This window comes from Marmota marmota, unplaced genomic scaffold, assembly GCF_001458135.2.
Source record: "Marmota marmota marmota unplaced genomic scaffold, marMar, whole genome shotgun sequence".
Taxonomy (NCBI): Eukaryota; Metazoa; Chordata; class Mammalia; order Rodentia; family Sciuridae; genus Marmota; species Marmota marmota.
In genome coordinates, this window is record NW_025999946.1 from 2,356,368 (window position 1) to 2,372,979 (window position 16,612).

The 16,612-nt window shown below is 42.3% G+C and overlaps 1 protein-coding gene across 24 annotated transcripts in view; it reads left to right on the top strand.

Annotated features, from left to right (window-relative positions):
* The window catches only part of Kcnma1 (potassium calcium-activated channel subfamily M alpha 1), an 888,761-nt gene that overhangs the window by 589,339 nt on the left and 282,810 nt on the right, over window positions 1–16,612 (top strand). For all 24 annotated transcript variants that reach the window (XM_048801821.1, XM_048801797.1, XM_048801798.1 and 21 more), the window contains exons 5-6: window positions 1,261–1,354; window positions 2,026–2,137. In XM_048801821.1, the coding sequence (XP_048657778.1) occupies window positions 1,261–1,354; window positions 2,026–2,137 (206 nt within the window). The remainder of the gene's footprint in view (window positions 1–1,260; window positions 1,355–2,025; window positions 2,138–16,612) is intronic.

Consider the following 16,612-nt stretch of genomic DNA (forward strand, 5'->3'; position numbering starts at 1 on the left):
AGGGATCTAAGGGGGTCCGCATTCCTACTGCACAGACTCCTGCCTGTTAAACAGCCAAGCATCGTCCTCACAGAAGTACAACTATACTAACTGGTATTGCGTACAAGAATTTCCAAGGTGCTGATCCTCGGAAATCCTTCATCTTCTCAAGCTAGCTCTCTTCTGGAGCAAGAGGTCCATGTGGCTTCCCCTCTGGGGAAATTATTTTTTTTCACCTATACTCCTTCTCCCTTCCCGCACCTTACCCTCTTTGTGTTCTGGCCTGGGTGTTCCCATTTGCTTAGTGATAACAGCAGACTATGAATTTTCATTCACAGCTTTAAGACGTTTATGAGGCTTTCCTGCTTCCCACCAAGCCCAGACGTTGGGGCTGTTTTCACACTGGGAAAGCACACAGAAGCCATGTACCAGTTTGTATAGTCGTACCCTTTTGAAATGCCTACTCTTGAGCCAAGTAGAGTGTGCTGGGGTGCGCATTGGCTGCTTGACACACACACAAAGCCAATTAACCTGCATGCCAAAAATAAAAAAAATAAATAAATAAATGAAAATTAACCCTTAGAGTACTGCTTCAATGATGGGGTTTAATGTTCTTGACTTTTTCCCGGTTGGGCAGTGCTTCCTTCCCCAGATCAGAGTGCTGCACAGAAAGTCTATACTTGGTCTCACTGGAAAGTTAACCAGGATCTTCTCCACCACAGCTTTACTTGAGATGCTCCTGGGTTCTTTATCTATTAATTCACTAGGCATTTCCAAGATCCAAAACACAGCCACCATGTTTAATAATAATAAAAAAAAGGTCTCTATTTCCATTGTGTTGGAGGGTGTGAGGGTCTGATTTTTAGCCTTCATATCTGTCCTCTAAAATAAGGAAGTCAGTTCTTTAAGGGTTAATATAAAATTAAGGAATTTGGTGGTCACTCCTGCTTGTCCTTCCTCCAAGATGTCTGCATGATCTCCTCTTTAGATACGTAGTTCAACTGTTGAATGATGATAAAAAATAAATAAATAAACATGTAGATATAAATTTACCAAAAAAACAAAATCCCCCAAAGCAAATAAAAATGATACACTGACTGGTTGAATGGAAACCCCTTGGCAATGCTTGCTTGATGATCACGAGGGGTAGAAAGACCAAATGTTTTATTTAATGAACCTTCATTTTGTCCTCTACCCCTTTCACTACCACTTCTCAGGGTTGTGGGAAATGTGGTGATGTTTTTCATTTACTTCTTGCTTTTTCTTCTTCCTGTTTAATAGCCCAATAGAATCCTGCCAGAATTTCTACAAAGATTTCACATTGCAGATCGACATGGCTTTCAACGTGTTCTTCCTTCTCTACTTTGGCTTGCGGGTAAGTTTAACAACATCCCTCCTTGGCATCTACTCTCACAGGGAAGGGGAAGCCCAGGGTTTCCATTATAGATAACATATGTGCATTCTGATTTTCAGGTTGTGAGAGAGCCCTTTCCTTAGCTAAGCATTTTCTGGAAAACATGTTAATTTTGTTTCAAGGGGATAATGGAGATTGAAATGACAATGGCATCTCCACTGACTCATTGGTTTCTCATTCCTCTGTTCTCTCAAAAATTAAATAGAGAAAAAAAACAACCTTTGGCTCTTAGAATGATATCTAGCATGCTACTGCTGATGAAGGGTTCTATACAAATCTGAATTAAAGAAATGTGTGAGTGTGTGCATGCACATGGTCTTTACAATTATATTTATAATAGAGAGTCTAATGAAGGTGAGATTATTCAACCTTCCCTATGAAGCTGTTGGAAACCATACATAAACATATTGTTTGATCTTTCTCCAAGGCTAGCACAGTGCACTGTCACTCTCCAGAAGAGACAGTGTATCTGACAAAATTGTACATGATTGGTGTAGGACGTAAGAGAAGACTATAACTTCTCCCTTCAGAAACCCACAAATTTGCCCGTTAGTCAAAGAATACAGATTGAATGCCAGCACTGTGCTTCTTATTTTTTCTCTCTCTCTCTTATTTCTTCTTTCCCCCACCAGTTTATTGCAGCCAATGATAAGCTGTGGTTCTGGCTGGAAGTGAACTCTGTGGTAGATTTCTTCACGGTCCCTCCTGTGTTTGTGTCTGTGTACTTAAACAGAAGCTGGCTGGGTAAGTCAATCTCTTCTGCCATCTCTTTACTGGTTCCTGAATTGTGACAGAAACAGAGAATCCAGGGTGGATCAGAGGGCTGAACTGTCCCTATAAAAAGAAAGTTCTGTGTATCCATGTGGACCGTTCTCTTGGAGTGTTAACATTGATAGTGACAGTTCTTTTGTGGTGCTAGCCCAGAAGGATTTGCCCAGGTAGTGCTCCAGGTGATGCAGTTTTATCATTGTTGAAGCCCCGGGGTCATCACTGTCACAGCTAGGACTTCTGCTCTCTTGGTTTTGTCACTTGTCATTCAGGAACTTGGAGTCAGGGACTGTTGGGAATAAGACCAACTTTCCAAGTGACTGGTTCAGGTGCCCCAGAAGGCCTGCCTCTCAGAGTTAGCTTCTGTCTACTTACTTTTATGAGCAGTGGGTCTTTCATGATCTATTTATACTTTACAAGTTCCTTCGGGAGACAGGACACTACAGGAGACTGATTTCCCTTCCTGTGCAGGGGAGAGTTTTTGCTAGTGTTGTGCTCAGTAGGTCACTTCCTGTATCTGCTCAGGTCTTGTATCAGGACTAAAACAATTTAGTTGGGAAAAGTCACTTGTTCAGAGGATGACCATGACTTACAGTAACAAGTTCAAGATTGTCTTAATGCATTGTTTAATTTCTGCCCTCCTCGGGTCTACTGCCATGGGGTGTATTAGGGAAGAAGGAAGGCTAAAACAAGAGATGGAGGACTATTGGGGATTTCCTTCTGTTCTTACTTTTAGCATTTTTTTGGCTTAATTTTTTCTCAAAGTAACAGGTTTGTGCTGTAATTGGTGAAAACATTAAAAGATACACAAAGAAAATATCAATCATCTTTTTCCTTTCTTTCATCTCCCTGAGTTGCCCAGTGTTAACAGGCCTTCCCATCTTTCTTCCATGCTCATTCTACCACCAACATAGATGTGCATATTTAACAGTGCTGTAGAGGTGTAGTGTTTGTGTAAGAAATTGTATTGAATCATCATTTTGTAGTGCAATTTGTCTTTTCTTACTAATACATGATGGACATCCCTTCATCTCTGTAATAATTCATCTTATAAAAGGTTATAGCAGCCGGGCACGGTGGCACATGCCTGTAATCCCGGTGACTCGGGAGGCTGAGGCAGGAGGATTGTGAATTCGAAGCCAGCCTCTGCAAAATTGAGGCGCTAAGTAATTCAGAGAGACCTTGTTTCTAAATAAAGTACGAAATAGGGCTGGGGATGGGGCTCAGTGGTTGAGTGCTGCTGAGTTCAATCCCCAGTACCTCCCCCCCCACAAAAAAAAAAAGAGTTCATAGTACAAGTAATTCATTTTATAAAATTTGTAATTTTTTTAAAATTCCATTATTTGTTTGTCACCATATATACAGCCATAACCCCAATGATGAATTTCCTGGATATATACTTTTTCTTTTTTTTCTGCAAGCAAGGTTTTAGTAAATACCTTTATTCATATATTCACGTATTTGTAAAATGCTCTTTCTATAGAAACTTCTACATTCCTGGAAGAGGAACTGCTGAGTCAAAAAATATGTGTATTTTATCTTGTAGATATTGATGGATAGCATTCTAAAAATGTTATGTCAAGTTGTACTTCCACTAGCAATATATTTTGATTTTCTTGCTAGCACTGTGAATTTATTATATACCTACTGTCAAGTATTTTAAAAATGAGCGTCTTTAGTGTATGTTCATCACATACACAACATGCACATATGTGTGTGCATATATGTGTGTGTCCATATCCTTACATGGATCCCATTTTCTACTTGTTTTCTCATTAGAATCATATTCACTTGCTCAGGGGAAAAGTTATGGTGTGAGAGGTGCTTGCTTCAGTGGTTTTTCTAGCTAGTGTGATGATCCAAGAAGTATCCTGAGTGTGTCCTCTGTGTGCCTGTGAGCCAAGGGACCCAAAGGCCTCCCCTTGACAGTTATCTGGCTTTTTAACCTGGGGAGCTGAATTATTTTTTTTTTTTCACTCAGCCTGTTTTTTTCAGCCTGTTTAAAAAAAAACAAAACTGGCTTGATGATCTCAAGGTTCTTACAGCTCAGAAAGTCTTTAAGACTCTTGAATCATTAATGAGAAGTTTGCATTCTAGGTTACTGGGGAGAAGTGGCAACTTAGTGAGATTAACTGAATCCAAATTGTGGATGAGCTTTTAACTTTTATTTATTTATTTATTTGTGTGTGTGTGTGTGAGTTCAAACACTTACCCATTGCCATACTCACTCACACACACACACACACACACACACACCCCTACACCTCCCTAAATCCCCCAAATGAACAGAAAATCAAAGGAAAATTTATTATATACTATTGTCACGTTTTTAAAAAATGAGTATCTTTAGTGTGTATGTGTTAATCTCATGCACACTGTGCATGTATGTGTATGTATGGATCTGCTTTCTTTTCCTGTCTGGGCTCTAACTACACTGTGCACTTGAACAACCACTTGACTTTTCTGGAATCTTAGTTTTCCCATCTTAAAAATGTGGATTTTAAACTAACACCTTCCATTCTTCTCACCTTGTAAATTTGAATTTTACGGTGTGTATCCACCCATACTTGTTCCCCTGTGCTCTGATGGTCATGCAAGTCCCTTCATGACTGGGGTGGCAATGTCCTCTACAGCAGACAGATTCTGCCCCAGGTAAAGGTGTGCAAGCCAGTTTCCTTGATGCGAATGAAGCGTTCCTTAAAGCAGGTTGGTGTCAGTATTCCCTGGATGCTTTTGAGCCCACAGCCTTGGGTGGGTGGCTCAACCTTGATTTTTGGAGGTGTTTTCCAATCTGGTGAAAGATCTACTAGAGCAATCGGGAAAGGGGGAAGAAGAAAAGGAAATAGATCAGGTTTAACTGCATTTCTGACAAGACACCTCCTTGCATCTATTGTGGTTACTCTTCAAATGAAAGATGCTCTGAAATGCATTTCATTGTGTTCATTTGTTGACCAGTATTTGTTGAGTACCTACTGTGTGCCATACGGTGTTCTGTATAATAGAGAAACAACAGTGAAGATAATAGACCAAGAGTCCCACATTCCTACACTACAGTGGGGGGAACAGGAAACCATGGACCTAATCCATAATTAAATGATGTGTTAGGAAGTATCAGTGCTATTGAAACCAAAAACAGACCGGTGACCTTCTGGGCCATGAAATAATAACAACAGCAGTAACAACAGCAATAAAAATAAAAATAAATCTCTCTCCTTTGTAAAAGAAAATAAACACTTCTTTGGTTCTTTGGTAACTGATCTTCTTGGGTGAGATCCCAAATGGATCTGCATCTTCTGGAAGGTAATTCAGTATAATCATATTTCAAGCTTCCTCTTTCTGACTTAATACAGGGGTTTATTATTCTGTGAAACAATTATTGTACCAAAGAGTTGCTGGAGGAAAAAAAAAAAAGAGCATTCCCAGGAAGTGTGCTCACAAAGGGAAGAGACCATCCCACAAAATGGGAGCATTCTGGGTTTCAGGAAGCATTGCTCTCCTGGAAGACAGAAGGGTGCTACTTTTGCTGACTGAGGTTTGAGATGAGATATAAGAAACAGAAATCTATCCCAGTCTACAAGAATTTTTGAGGGTAGAGATTGGGACTGAGCTGGCACCATAGGGAAGAAAAGCCAGAGTGAAAGCCAAAGCTCTGTCCCTTACCTTCCCCAGGGCACAGTCCATACCACATTTGTCCTCTTCTTATTAATTTTGGATAGCATGTTTTATAGTGCAGTACATGGGTACTTTGTTGCATGTGTTATTTTAACGACACTGATATGTATTCAAATGCTTCTACTCTGTGCTGGGCACTTGGCTAAGCCCCTCGACCACCTCAGCCCAATCTTCAGAGCAGGCCTATAGAGTAGGAGTTACCGCCTTTGTTTGGAGATGAAGTAACTGAGGCTCAGCAAGGTCACCTCTCTTTTCCAAAGGTCACACAGCCTGTGGGGGGTGGAAAGAGTGATTCATCCCCCATTTGGATACTCAATGTGCATACTCTTATTTTTCTCTTCTGCCTTGGTCCTTACCCTTCAAAGATTTGGGGTTTAGGGGACAGAGTTGGGAATGATGGAGCTGATTCTCTTGCTTTTTGTTGGCATCCCCCACCCCCCTCTAGGGCTTCATGTGAGGCAGGAAGGGAGGGAGAGATCTTCAAGAAGGAGCATTCTGGTGTCTTCTCTTTCCACTCCTCCTTGCCCACCTTCGGTGTTTAGGAGCACTACAAGGACCAGGGAACACATACAGCTACTGTAGTGTCCCCAAGTCTCAGTGTGCTTTACCACCCTGAGAACCTGTCCTGCTCCAGCTGGGAGAGAGAACAGGGGCTTCCACACACCCCGGATTCATAGAAAGGAAGGATCAGAGCCACGTTTGGGGCTGGACCAACACAATTCACATCTGGCCTCAGTCACCTACCAATGGTCACTTTGAGAAAGGTCTTTTTGTGTACTCAGGCTCAGTTTTCTCAGTCTTACCCTCTGTAAAATGGGGATAATCCCAGCAGCCACCTCAGTAGGTCACCATCAAGACATAATGAGGCACAGAAAGCAGGACACCGTGTCTACGGCGTGAGCTTAGTGAGAAGCCATGAGTATCTCTGGCCTCTCTCTCTAAACTGCCTGTCATATTTTAAATACCAGAAGAGAAAATAAACCAGAATAGAACCCAAAACAAGGGAGCAGGACGTGGGGGCACCACGTGGGCAGGCGGCAAGTGGCTGCTTGCTTTACTTCCTGTCCCCACATACCCACTTACTCATCTTCGTCTCTCCCCACAAAATCCTCATCCTTCCCCACTAAAATAAATGCACCTTGAAACAAGAGACACATCTTATTTTGAGACTCGAATAATGTGCTCTAGGGAGAATTCATTTGTCTGTCTTGTTTTTTTAGGAGCCGTTTCCCCAAAGAGGGCAAGGGACTTGCTTCCTTTATATGTTTTTGTAGAGGATCACCTTGTGTCATTAGAGGTGTAAGTAGGGAAAATGGTCACCCACTGGTCAGTTGACTAACTTGTTTTTTTATTTTATTTTTTTTGATGCTAGGGATTGAGTACAGGACCTTGCCAGGCAAGTGCTCTACCACTGAACTATACTGCCAGCTCTGTCTAACCCATTTTTATTGAGCACCTGCTGGTAGCACCCTTCTGTCTTCCAGGAGAGCAATGCTTCCTGAAACCCAGAATGCTCCCATTTTGTGGGATGGTCCCTTCCCTTTGTGAGCACACTTCCTGCTTATTGGGCTCAGTGCTGGGATAAGAGGAGCACAGACCTGGTTGCACCCTTTCCTAGTTATTTATGATTTGCAACATCTTTTAGACTGATGCATTTGGGATCTGGTCAGAGGCCAGTCATTGGAACCGTGTTTGGAAAACTATAAGCCAGGCTCCCTTATCCAGGTCAGATCTAGCCTTAGACCTTAAAGCCATCAATACACTGCCAGAAAATAGAAAACACTGCTAAAAAAAACGGAAAAGTGAGTCAGGACAATTAAAATGATTTAGGCATCTGCTTATAAATACGCCTGAGCGTTCTTTTATATGTCACAAGGTGATAAAAACAAAATTATATATTAAAAAAAGTACAAGTCCTCAAAAACAACAACAGCAAAGGGACAAAACATAGTTCCTGTTTGAGACCAAGGTTTCAATCTTGTTTTGGAACCAAAATAAACACACATGCAGCGACAGCAGGTAACACCGCCTGCTATATAATTAAGTCCGAAATTGTGAGGTACGAGCGGAAAGGCTGTGGGAGTTCAGAGAAAGAGCACACGTGGGTGGAGGAGTTTGGGAGGCTTCTGGGGAAGGCTGGGGCTCCTCTGAGACTTGCCACAGGTGGCTGAGTTGGGCAGAGGGGAGGAAGTGGATGTTCTTGAGCGCTGAAAAGCCCACCAGGTGGGTAGGTGGCAGGTGGCCTTGGAAGACAATATCATCATAGATAAGGAGGTGTCCTTTCTGGTGCAAGTGTCAGCTTCACCACCCTATCAGAAGGGTGTGTGAGGCTTCTCTTGCTGCAGTGACACCCTCACACCCTGCCTTCAAACAACACACGTGTATCATCTCAGAGTTGTGTAGGTTACCAGTCCAATGTGGGCCTCTCTAGGCTGAGACAGAGCGCTCTTCAGGGTCTGGCTGCTTCTTCTTCCTCTTGTTTTTTTTTTTTTTTTTTGGTATTGGGAATTGAACCCAGGGATGATTAGCCACTGAGCCACATCCTCTCAGCCCTTTTTATATTTTATTTAGAGACAGGGTCTCGCTGAGTTGCTTAGGGCCTCACTAAATTGCTGAGGCTGGCTTTGAACCCATAATCCTCCAGCCTCAGCTGCTGGGATTACAGGCGTGTGCCACCACACCTGGAACGACCCAGCTTCTTTCTGAGGGCTCTGGGAGGGTGACATTTGTCTGTCTTTTACAGTTTCTGGAAATCACCACAGTCCTCAACTCATGGCCCCCTCCCCCATCATCCAAGCCAGCAACAGTAGCGGGTTTCCTTCTGTCATTCCAGTCTTGCTTTCTGTCATCTCCTCTCCTGGCCTCTCCTTTTCTGCCTTCCTTTTTTCATTTTTAAGGACCTTGGGGATTACGTTGCTCTCCATACCAGGACGATTTCTGTATTTCCAGGTTAGCTGATGGACAGCCTGAGATTGCCTTAGTTGCCTCTTGCTATGTAAAGTTCCAGAGATGAACATGGACATCTTTGGAGGCCATCATTCCACCTACCAATAAGCTATTATTATTTCTATTTTGTCAAAGGAGAAGCTGAGACTCAGAGAAGTTAAGTCACTGTCCCAAAGTCATAGATCCAGGAAGAGTTAGAGCTGGAGTCTGTGCTCCCATTCAAATCTGTCAGTGGCTCTATAGAGGCCTTTGGAGTCCAAGGCTCAGAGCGTCATTGGGGTCCTCTGAGGTCTCCCTTCACTGTACTTATCTAGCCTGTTAGGAGAGGAGACCCTGGGGGAGACTCCCGTCGGAGCCTGAGACCTTCCCCTCATGTAAAGATTTTCTTGTCCCCATGGGAACGGGTGAATTCCTAGATAGCCTTGCTGTTGTCTGTCCCTTAGCAGCATCCCTCCTGTGGGAATACAGCACTGAGGGGAACATGGTAGTCTGCATGTCCCCCCTGTACGGAGCCCTCTTTTCTTAGGAATCATGTTTTCTCATTTCTTTGGATTTCCTGAAGAACTGATGAATGCCAAAAGAGGGCAAAAGGGTCATGACAGTCTGCCATTGTCCCGAGGAAAATGAAGAATGGAGTCGGAACACTTCTTTCCCCCTTTAGTGGTAGCACTCCCAGGGCCTCTACTGAAGTCTCAGAGATCCAAGATCTGCACATTTTTATTTTTATTTTTGAGAGAGAGAGAGAGAGAGAGAGAGAGAGAGAAAATTTTTTAATATTTATTTTTTAGTTTTTGGTGGACACAACAACTTTATTTTTATGTGGTGCTAAGGATGGAACCCAGCACCCCATGCATGCCAGGTGAGCGCGCTACCTCTTGAGCCACATCCCCAGCCCCTCTGCACCTTTTTATAAACTAAGTGTAGCTAGTGCTTCAGTAGAGTGTCTGGCCCTGGGGTGGCTCTCTAGATTGAAGAGCCCTACATTGACAGAGGTCTGGATGGTTCAGTTAGTATCTGGACCTTTCATTGACCAGCTTTCGTATCTGGCAAGAATAATCAAGATTGAAGGCTGTGCACTGATTTTTGTTTCCTGGTATCAATAATTTTCAGCATACTGAGATTTAATAAAACAAACAAGTCAAAAACAAAAACAGTGTGGCCTGGCATGGTGGTATACATCTGTAGTCCCAATGGCTTGGGAGGCTGAGACAAGAGGATCAGGAGTTCAAAGCCAGCCTCAGCAAATTTAGTGAGGCCTTAAGCAACTTAGAGAGAGAGCCTGTCTCTAAATTAAATATAAAAAGGACCTGGAGATGTGGCTCAGTGGTTAAGGACTCCTGGGTTTAACCCCTGGGGTACCAAAAAACAAAAACAAAACAAAAAATAACAGAATGTGGTTTGTCCAGAAAAGAGTACAGGCTGTCCCTCTTGGCAGCCCCAAGTGCACAGCCCTGACTCTCAGCCACCTCTTCTCCTTTCCTCCTGCCTCAGAACCTCTGGGCTGTTAACTGGTGCCTGCCCTTCGGCTTGCTCCCTGCCTCTCCATGAGGAAGCTTCTCCCCCACCCCAGATATAATCCTCCCCCAATCTCAAGGCACAACCTCCAACTCCATCTCCTGTGTGGAGCTTTCCCACTGTCCCTGTTGGAATGAATTCCCTTTGACCTTTTCCTCTTATGATTAGTACTATAAGTACAGCATAAACTATCTGCTTTGAACTATCAAGATGGAATGCCAGTTCCATGACAGCAATGTGACAGGGACCTTGGCTGCCTGCATTTTTGGCTGTGTCCCTAGGACCTGGCACAGTGCCTGGCCCATAGTTCCTGCTTATTGAATGAATGAATGTGTGAGTCAGTCTTCTTAAAATAATGATACTAACAGTTATCGATTGCTTATTTACAACAGGTACTGTGCAAAGGCTAGGCGTTCTTTGAGCTGATATTCTCGGCAACTCAATGATTTAGGATTCTCAGACCAGTTTTTCAATTGAGGTTTGGGGCTAAGTCACTTTCCCAGGTGGTAAGCAATGGCTCCAGCACTCAGACCAAGGTCATTCTGATCTGGAGCCCATGCTTTTAAAATGACTAGACCAGTGATTCTCAAGCTGTGGTTTCCAGATCAGGAACATCAGCAGAATTGGTTAGACGTGAAGATTCTTAGACTCCAACCCAGGCCTATGCACCAGAAAGTATGTGAGCTGGATCCTGCCATCTACTGAGTCCAGTACTCTTGGCAATATTGATGCTCACTTAGCTTGGGGGCCCCTTCCTAGGCTCTGCTAGGATGGCTCTCAAATTTAACTGACCATGAGAATCTCCCAGAGAACTTTTAAACTTGATGCTTAGGTCATGCTTCCAACCAGGTATGCCAGAATCTCTGGCTTGGGGGTGGGATGACCTGACTAGTATTTTTTTGTTCAATGTTCTCCTGTTGCCTCTGAAGTGCAGCAAGGATGAGAACCTCTGATATATGTCTTAGTAGGCTATGGTTTCTGATTCAAGAGTTCTGGGGTGAGACCCGAGATCTGTACCTTTATGAGCTCCACGGTGTAGCTAATGCTTCTAGTCTGGGAACCACACTTTTAAGTAGCCAAGCTTTGCAGTCTAGATGTGCTGTCCAATATGGTAATTATAAGCCACATTTGGCTATTTAAATAAAATTTAAAACTCAGTTCTTCAGTTATACTACCTGCACTTCAACTACTCAATAGCCTCATGTGGGTAGTGGCTATGGGGTTGGGCAATATGAATGTAGAATATTCTGTTATTCTAGAAAGTTCTCTCGACCTTGCTGATGTAGAATGGGGGTCTGTGGTAGCAAGTACCATGACTCCATTTTTTGTATGCCCAGGACACTCTTGCATACACTGGAATCGTGAAAAAAGTTTTTTGCAGTGGTTTTTAGTGAAAGAACTATTGATAAAATGTCTGTCTCAAAAATAATTAAATAACTTCCTTAAATGTATGCTAGAAAAATCATTAATTAAAAATCACTATTCAAAAAGAATCTCCCACCCCTGACTGATTAAATTAAGTATACTCGAGGCCTCCATAGGGGGGAAAAAATACTAAAGAGGCACTGGACTGTCTCCAGCCCCACCTTTTCCCCTCAGGACACCCTACTTTCTGCTGCTGAGAAACAGCCTTTTGGGTTTGAAAGGAATGGTCTCTGGTTCCCCCTACAGGATGGTCCTGGAATTTGCTGGATGACTTTGAAATTAAACATTCAGGGATGGAGAGGAACAGATTGGCTCTTATTCAAATGGGCCCTATGTGGTTAGCCATGGTGGGGACAGGCTCAATTTTAACTCCCACAAACCCAACCACCGTGACCATCATGCCCCTTCTCCTCCCTCCTCCAAGTGTGTTCCCAGTCACAGCCATCTAGTCTGGAAGATCAAGCCTTTGGAAGCCCCCAGGGGTCATTGGCTCCATATCATCAGGTGGCTTAAACTCCAGATTTCACATCTAGATTCTCAAAGCTCAATATTTTCCAAGTGAACCTGCTCCCTGTAGTCTTTAGTTTTATTTAAAGTAATAATAATAAAATAAAGGAAAGTAAAAGCATGATTTGTCTTTTGAGGACAAGGTGTTTTGGGGTGGGGGAGGGAGAAAGAAAGGGCAAAAAAGAAAGTGCTTCTATAACCAGAATAAAGTCAGATGTATTCATATTATACATATATGTGTATATGTGTGTATGTGTATGTACATGCATACATATTCATCATATATAATCATCTCATATGTTCTGCCAAATAGCACTATAGACTAGATGTCATTTTAGGACCATTTACAGATGAGGAAGCGGAGGCTTAGAGAAGTCATGTAGGGAGTAAGTGGTGGATCTAGGCTTTGAACACAGGCAATCTATCCCAAGGTTCATGTTCCTCAATTTGATACTATGCTCAAAGAGTAAACTTACCTAGCTATTATATTTATACTTTAAAAAGTGAGTCTAATAGTCCCATCCAATCAGATCAAATACTAAATGTAGCATCCTCATAATTCTAGTCCCGTAACCAAAAGCAGACAGACTCCTTGATAGGATTTCACTGGCACTCTTAAGTGAGAAAAGAAATTAAGAAGTATCCCAATCCAGTCTTTAAAATTTGAATTAATGCAATTTCTGTAACTTCCCATCTGCTCCCCCACACCCCTTCAACAGATTTCTCTTCTGAGCTCCTTGGCCTATTCTGTACAAATAGCCAAAATAATAAAAATGATCTGAGTTATTCCTGTTAGTCCACCTTGAAGTAGTATCATTTTGGAGATTATGGGTTGCTATTATCCACATGTTTGTGTTTCCCAAAATTTGTATGTTGAAGCTTAACCCCAATGTGGTGGTATTAGAAGGAGAGGCATCTGGGCAGTGATTGATCATGAGAGTGCAGCTCTCCCAGTGGTATTAGTAGCTTTATAAGAAAGTCCCAAGAGAGATTGTTAGCCAGCCCCTCTTTATGGGAGAACACAAGAAAGTGCCATCTGTGAAGCAGAGAATAAGCTCTTACCAGATACTCATCTGCTGGCGGCTTGACCTTGAACATTCCAGCCTGTAGAACTGTGAGCAGTAAATTTATGTTGCTTATAAATTACCTAGCCTACAGCATTTTGTTATAGCATCCAAATGGACTAAGATATGGAGCTCTCCTCTTTGCCTGAGCTTTTTGTTTTTTGAAAGGGGAGAACTTCATGGCCATCCATCTTGGGAGTAGCATTGAGAATGAATTGCTGTAATAGAGCAAAAGAAATGAACTTGTCATTAAGTTCTGTCCTCGTGATTAGGCCCTGAAGAAGGCAACCCCAGCAAAGTGGAATGCTAAAAGTTGGATATATTTCAGAGAGCTGACTGCCATTCTGGTAGCTGCAATAGTAGATAAAACTGCTTCTAGAGAAATTATGCTTCTGTAAGAGATTTCCAATTGTGTTCTCTTGATATTGCTTTGTCAGGGACAGGCTTTAAATAAGATGCCCTCCATAGGTAGCAGAGATTCTAAATCCTTATTGACTTGCATGGCTGTTATATGCCAAATTGGAAATAACTTCCTAAAATGAACATCTTCAAGGAATGAATTCAGCAGTAAGTTTTCATAGATGCCAAAACCTCTCCAGATGGTTGTACTTCATCTGGGCTGTTATTGGAACAGCCTCCTGGAGCAACCTAAATCTCCAAGACTGGACGTATATTTACCTTTGCGTCATCTTCAAAAAAATAGATGCCTTGATTCTCTTCCACAAAATCAGGGCCTTGACGGATTGAACTGGCTAGCAGATCAGGTAGAGAGAAGTGAACACCAAGAAGCAGCAGAGACACAAGGGCACTTAATCAATTGAACTCCTGTATGCGAGTGACCCAAAGATGGGTAAAACAGAGATTGTGGCTTTATAAGATGCAAGTAGTTTAATTGAGGAAAAAAAGCAAGATTATAGGAATTTGGAAGAAGAATAGATGGAGGAAAGTTGGCCATCCCAGCCCAAACTAGATTTCAGGTATCTGAAAAGTAGACATATTTCTCCTACAGCATCTCCTGCAGGTGTGGTCCACAGGCAGCAGATGACCTGGAGACTTACTAGAAATCAAAGTTCTCCACCCAACACCAAACCTGCAGAATCCAACTCTATGAGGGGCAGGGTTGAGGCGGCTTTAGAAAACCTTCCAGTTCATTCTTAGGATAAACTGCTCGTGGCGGTGTCTTAGAAATACCTGGGGAGCTAGGATATCTCTTCCTGTCCTAGTCAGACTGTACTTCAGGCCAAGTACATCAGAATCTCTGGGACAGAACTCAGCCAGTAGAATGATTCCAGTTCCCAGAATCATTTCAACACACAGCCAGGGTGCAGAAACTCTGCAAGGTGATGGTTCTTACACCAAAGGAACACACCTGAATATACTGGAGAAGAATTTAGAAAAAAAAAAAACAAAAAAAGTTCTCCACAAAAAATTTTAAGCTCCTTCTAAAATCTATTGAGTTAGATACTGTGGTCAAGGACAGTTGTTAAAGGGCATGGACACCACAGAGTCTAGGTAAGTGTTTCTCAAACCTTAATCACATGAGAATCCTGCAGAAGCCTGGTTTTGAAATAGGTTTCTGGGTTCCATCCATAGAGCTTAGGATTCAGTACATCTGGGTGAGGCCTGGGATCTGCAATGCAAATCAGTTTCCAAGTGATGTTGATGCTGCTGGTCTGGGAACCATGCTCTGAAGTCTACTGGTCCAGCCTAGTGTGAGGCTGAAGTTGAATTCTATTAGTGGCTGCTATGACAGTTACCATAATTCTGTATTCCAGTAAACCCTGCTATTTTTATGCTCCAAACTATCAGTATTTTTACTGATGCAATCCCTTATTTTGAGATGTTTTAGAAATTAGCTTCTGAATCATTTACATCTTGAGATAGAACCAGCATATTATATTCCACACTACGATTTCAACTTAAGCAGAGGAGCCCTCTTTAAGGAAGCCTTCTGATCTCCCCTGTAACTCCCATGCAAGGTCATCAAGTCCTGGGTTATTAGTAAGAGGGAACCCTCTTTGCTAGTGTTTATTGCATCCTAATATTTCCTCCAGAGCCAGTTTGGTTGATGTCTCTTCCTCACCTCCTGGAATTGGGATAGGGTCAGCTCATTAAGGAGAAGCTCATTAAAGAAGAGGTTGTGTTGGAGATTAGGGAAAAAGAAGCAGAGGAGAAAGTTCTGTTTCCTAGAGCCTGACCTCTATTTCCCTAGGAATAGAGCCCTTCAAGTTGCTTCTCCTAGGGAGGATTCTCTAAGGACCTGATCCTTCTCCAACTATAGGACAATTTTTTTTAAAAGTACTTCTATTTGTAGATAAACACGATACCTTTAATTAATTAATTAATTAATTAATTAATTAAGTTATTTATTTATTTTTGTGTAGTGCAGAGGATTGAACCCAGTGCCTTGTACTTGCTAGGCAAGTGCTCTACCACTGAGCTACAACCCAGCCCAGGACAACTTATTTTAACATTCTCTACCTATCATTTACCTGGGCTCCTTAGGCCTGGACTAGTGTATTTGCAAAGGAAAGAGTGAATGATGGGTGATGACCATCTCCATTTCTCATAAAACACAGTGCCTAATGTGAACTAGATATCAAATACCAATATGATTCTGCTTTGCCCATATAACGATCACTAAATTTGAATTCTCCTTTAAAGGCCAGATAGGAATTTAGTAGACCACCACCAAAAGGGGGGTACCGTCAAGTTGTTATTCCTGGGTAGATTGCAAAACCTGCCCCTCCGCAGATCAGGGGCACAGCAAATTGTTTTTTTATCCCATATAAACTCATTATCACAGTCCTTGTCCTATAGTATCCAGCCTCTCTTTTCACCTTAATTACCTGCTTTTCTGTGAATTTCTTCTCTTTTAACTTGGGCCACCTCATAAGTAGTTACCACCCACTCTCACCCCTAAATCACAGGTATATTCCATCTCCATGGCTTTGGAGTTCCCTATCTGGCAGGCATTCACTCCTCTTGTTGGCTTACTGGAACTCAATCTGTTAGATCCTGCCTCTGCCAAAACCATTATCATGCAAACCACTCTTTTGATTCTAGGTAGTGTTTTTTTATTTTTTATTTTTTTGGGTTGTTGTTGTTTTTTCAGTACTGGGGATTGAACGCAGGGCCTTGTGCATGCTAGACAAGAACTCTTGTTATATTTTTATAAGTAAACATGCCTTGGCTCATCAACTGCACTTGGTCTGACCAATCCATCACACTGTCTATTTTTTTTGTAAATAAAGTTTTATTAGACACAGACATGCCCATTCATTCACACATTGGCTGTGGCAGTGCCATGGATACCTAGGGG